This window comes from Sinocyclocheilus rhinocerous, unplaced genomic scaffold, assembly GCF_001515625.1.
Source record: "Sinocyclocheilus rhinocerous isolate Xijiao unplaced genomic scaffold, SAMN03320098_v1.1 scaffold3303, whole genome shotgun sequence".
NCBI lineage: Eukaryota > Metazoa > Chordata > Actinopteri > Cypriniformes > Cyprinidae > Sinocyclocheilus > Sinocyclocheilus rhinocerous.
In genome coordinates, this window is record NW_015634071.1 from 10,931 (window position 1) to 15,887 (window position 4,957).

Below are 4,957 nucleotides of genomic sequence, written 5' to 3' on the forward strand. Positions count from 1 at the left end.
CAAGCCCCATAATCCTCTCATTTGTTTGTTCCTCAATCTTCTCCTAATACAATCAGTCTTTTATTTGGACCCTGTGGACAGCAGGGCAATCAGACCTGAAGAGGCACTAATGGACAGAATGTAGTTCCTGTGAGAGACACATAAGGTTAAAGTTAAACATTAATAGGCTTCAACAGACACAAAGACTAAATATTACAGTAAACTTACACTGTTGGATTGAAGTTCCTCAGCAAGAAGAAAGAGGCAATGATGACAATCAAGAGGAACAGAGTGTTGTTGTAAAAGATGGAAAAAGTGGTGGCCTCATAATCAGCGACCTCATTCTTCTTCCACAGGATCCTGCAACAAAGACTCACTGTCAGCAACAAAGTACATGTTCTGTGCCATATTTAAGACAGCAGATCAACAGGATACATAAAAGGTGGTTAATTCAATCCTTGTCTAAAATAATCACCAGTGTTTTTATTATCTAAAATCAAAACTATTCAAATAATTTTCGGTAACTGAAATAAATCTGGAATAAAATATTACATGAAACTAGAAACAAAAATTTGAAATGCTGCCTTGAGTACTTCAACTGATATAAGCTCAAGTTAAAGTACTAGAATTACTAAAACTGAAAAAAAAATAATAATAATAAATAAACCAAAGCTATATAGAAATACAAAAAAACTAAGAAAACTGCAAATATAAAAATAAAAGCTACTTAAAATAACGAACACCATACTATATACATATTACGATTTTATCGATGACAGCTGACAAAACCATTTGAATTGATCACAATTAAGACTAACATACCTCTCGTCCTTCTCTTTGCGGGACATTTTGCGGTTGTCGGCCTCAGAGAGCTTGCGGGTCACTTCCTTGGACACGGCGTCTTCACGTTTCTGAGCGACCCTGAAAGTACAGTTCCACAATTATCAATTCAGTCTTCCAGTAAAGTTGCCTAAAGCCATTATGGTCTCGGAAGAGAGAAAAGAAAAAGAATGCATCGAGACAATGTGCGAGGTTTCATTTAGGTATTCTCACTTGTGCTTGAGGACAAATTTGACGTTCTTGTAAGCAAAGGCAACCAGGTAGGTGCTGACTAGAGTCATGACTGCATACAGCACTGCAGACTGGACCAAATCCATATGCCAGATCCTCCAAAACAGCCCTGGTACAAAATAATAATATATATGCATGCAAGAATCAGGTGAGAACAAAATACAGGAATTTTGCTACAATTTATTCAAGAAACTATCACAATAAATAAATAAAACAGTAATAGTGGTCATCAGTAGGGCTGGGTTTTGACACAAATTTCACGATTTGATTCTCATTCACAAGCTAGCGATACGATTCGATTACCAATTCGATTCGATATATTATTTTGGATACATATCAGGTACAGTACATGCCAAATTTTCTCAAGGAAAAAAAATCTCTCAACTAATGCTGTAAAATATAGGCTACATGAGAGTCAGTTGGTACACATTACTATAACATTGAAGGTTAAAATTTACTGATTTGTTAAAATTACACTTGTTTTTAAAATAATTAAGTTACAATTACATACTATTTCTACACCAATTCATTTTTTGAAATATAAACAATGGTGGCTGTCGTACACTTTATGGATTTATTCAAACATAAATTAAACATTGAAGAACAGTAAATCTTAAAAAAAATTATAATGAATGTTATATGGTGCATATATTTAGCAAAATGCCCCTCTCTACAGTTTATTTTTCTATCTGACTAATGAGTTTAGTTCATCAAAATATGTTTGTTTCTGAGGTAAATGTGACGTTACGTGACATTGCTTACAAAACGTTATATTGACGTCTTTGAGCGGCTGAAACACTGACTGAGCGATTACATGAGACAGGATACGGATTGTAAAGTTGTACTCTTTCTTTAATGTTTATGTTTGCTTGATAAAAAAAATATCTGAGACGCATATATATTCGTTGACCACTAGATGGAGGCAAATATTAAAGTTTACGGAAAACTTAAAGAACGTTTGAATATGGTAATAAGACCATGTAGCCTACTTCCTTTGTTATTATCTTAGTAGGACATATTACATTGTCCTTATAAACAAATTATCTATTAGATGCTATATTAATGTTAAACATTAAACATTAATATTTGAATGTTATTCTATGAGGTTATACCTCAAATTTCATTTTGTTTTAATGTATGCACCTTTGAAGAATAGCACTGTTGTTAAGTGCTCCCCTAACCGGCAAGTTTCATTCTTGCTTGACCTCATTTGTTGTAAATTGATACATTGTTAATTAAAAAAAAAATCCTAATTAAAAAAAAAACCTGATCCTAACTCTTCTCACCCAGGGCAGGCTTTTAAAAATGGAAAACAAAATGTGACACTGACAGGTTTCCAAGTATACTGTCTGAAATTTAACTTGTAATATAACAAAGGTAGAGTTTATTGCTGACTCACAATCCAGAAAGGCTTCAGACAATCGTGTCTCTCTGTCTGCTTTTTTTTCCCACCTCAACAGTTTCCAGTTTTATTCTGTCTGCCACCCAACCAGCATTAAATGTCTGAGAAAAGCAGATTTTTTTTATTTTTTATGTCTGAGACATTGAAGAGAAGTTTGGGACAGATAATTTTTTTATGGACATTCAGCAGAGATTTTAGGTACCCTGGAGCTGGTGAATTTCTGTAATCTACATAGGAGAATAAATTACACTTTGCACCACCAAGTCACCTGATTATGCCATTACATAATGACAACTATGAGCTGGGTTTGGAAAGGCAGAAGCATAGATGATAACAATACTTGTGAGGAGAATTAAAGTGAATTGAGAACTAGCTGACAGTACACATAATTGCGCAATGGCTGTAGATGGTAAAGGAAAGCAGAAAGCCCCAGGGAGACACTACTCAGGGCAAAGTTCAGGTAAACACATCCTGGGTTTCCCCGGTCAACAAAGGGCAGTTATGAAATGGGTGTAGACCTCAGGGTTTGTTTCTTTTGACATCAGAATGACTTGCAGCCTAGTTATGGCAGCTTGTTTGATCACATTTGCACCTCTTTCTGGAGAATGGGTGGAGCCATTCAATGGCAGCCAGATATGCATGTGACGGTGCTTTGAACCGAAAGCACCCAACTTTAAGAGGTTGCATATGATGACAGTGTTGAGTCTTCTGTCAGTAGTACTTGCTTTTTGTTCACTTGCCAATTTTAGATCTAGGGCGTGTTCAAAACGCACTGCAGAATTTGTAAATGGCAGATAGCCAAATGCCACAAAAAAATGTGGTGAACAGATGAAAACATCATGACTATGCAAAAGGCAAAGAAATAGGAGACCAGAAAACCTGCTTGGTTGTGTCAGGGGTTGGTTGTGACGACAGAATTTTCATTTTTGGGTGAACTATCCCTTTACTAATCGTCATGCTCATGTGCAGGCTTATATTAAGATGCATAAACAGTATGTGCACGTGCATTTATGTGTCCGGTACATCTGTATTTTAGATATATTTTGACAGGTGCCTTTTTCAAAGTGTGCCTTTATTCAGGGTGTTTCCCCTGCCTGCAGAACAAGATGCTGGGATAGGCTCCAGCATCCCTGTGACCTTACAGGAGGATAAGCAGTTTAAAGAAAGGATGAATGAATGGAAGTGTTCCTTGGGAATCAACAAATCAAAGATCTTGGTGTTTCTAGCAAGGTGGTTTACCATTTGAGATACATTAACACCTTCTCATTTCTTTTCAACAGAGGAAATGTGATGTAAGGAAGGATGCTGGTATCCCTCCTTGCTAGACGTGTTTACTGACTGACAATATGTGTGAATAGTGGTGTTCTGTGTCTGTTTGCTTATATGTCCAAAAGCTTCACATTTCTTTCTTATGGAAAGTGCCCTTCAATGTTCCGTCCATTAACTGAAAACAGGCTAGACTAACCGATTCTTGGGATTTAAGAATCGATATCGTTCCGTAAAAATGAGAATCGATTAATATCGAGATATCGATATTTTTTACCCAGCCCTAGACTCATCAGTCATCAGAGACCGCAAATAAAGTGTAGCGTGAACGTTTAAAGTGAGAATCCACAGCAAACTTTAGAATAGAATAGAATTAGGTAGGCAGCTAACGTTTGAAACACAACCTACACGTCAGGAGGAATGCTGAGTCTCATTAGCAGGAACAGAGGAACTTACAGATGGGGATTGCGGACACGATTAACGCATTGCCGTAGAATAGCGCCGTAGATTTCGCCGACAGGTTCCTGCTGAAGTCCTGCAGGAGAAGATCCTCCTCTGACTGCTGTTTGTTGCCGCCTTTGGGTGCCATGTCTCCAGTCTGCGCTCCTCTCCGATTCTTGGCTTGAGTGAAAAGAGGCAGACACGTATGTGATCCGAATGGATGAAGCGCTTACGCCGCGTCAGCACAAACAGTGACGTAGAATTGCTGCGCGCAGAGGCAGAGCTCAAGAAGTCTCGCGGAGCTGCTGCCCTCTAGTGTCCGGGATGAGCAACCGTATTTACAAGAATAGTTTACCCAAAAATTACATTTCGATCATTATTTACTCACACTCATGTTGTTTCAGATCTGTATGTTGTTCTTTTTTTCTTTTGCATCTTGCCATACTACAACAGCTGTAGTAACAGAGGCCTTTCAAACGCCAAAACGAACAAAAAACACAAATTTGAGTATATATATATATATATATATACAGTCTCAGGGCAAAGTTCAGGTAAACACATCCTGGGTTTCCCCGGTCAACAAAGGGCAGTTATGAAATGGGTGTAGACCTCAGGGTTTGTTTCTTTTGACATCAGAATGACTTGCAGCCTAGTTATGGCAGCTTGTTTGATCACATTTGCACCTCTTTCTGGAGAATGGGTGGAGCCATTCAATGGCAGCCAGATATGCATGTGACGGTGCTTTGAACCGAAAGCACCCAACTTTAAGAGGTTGCATATGATGACAGTGTTGAGTCT

At 37.8% G+C, this 4,957-nt stretch overlaps 1 protein-coding gene across 1 annotated transcript; it reads right to left on the reverse strand.

The window, feature by feature from the left end:
* Positions 1-6: 6 nt before the first annotated feature.
* On the reverse strand, positions 7-4,416 carry LOC107745421 (translocon-associated protein subunit gamma). Its single transcript, XM_016559303.1, has 5 exons — positions 4,175-4,416; positions 1,033-1,159; positions 802-900; positions 208-339; positions 7-127 (listed from the first exon to the last, which is right to left on the reverse strand). Exons 1-5 carry the CDS (start codon positions 4,305-4,307, stop codon positions 61-63), a joined length of 558 nt encoding a protein of 185 aa, XP_016414789.1. The 5' UTR covers positions 4,308-4,416; the 3' UTR covers positions 7-60.
* Between the last annotated feature and the right edge of the window lie 541 nt (positions 4,417-4,957).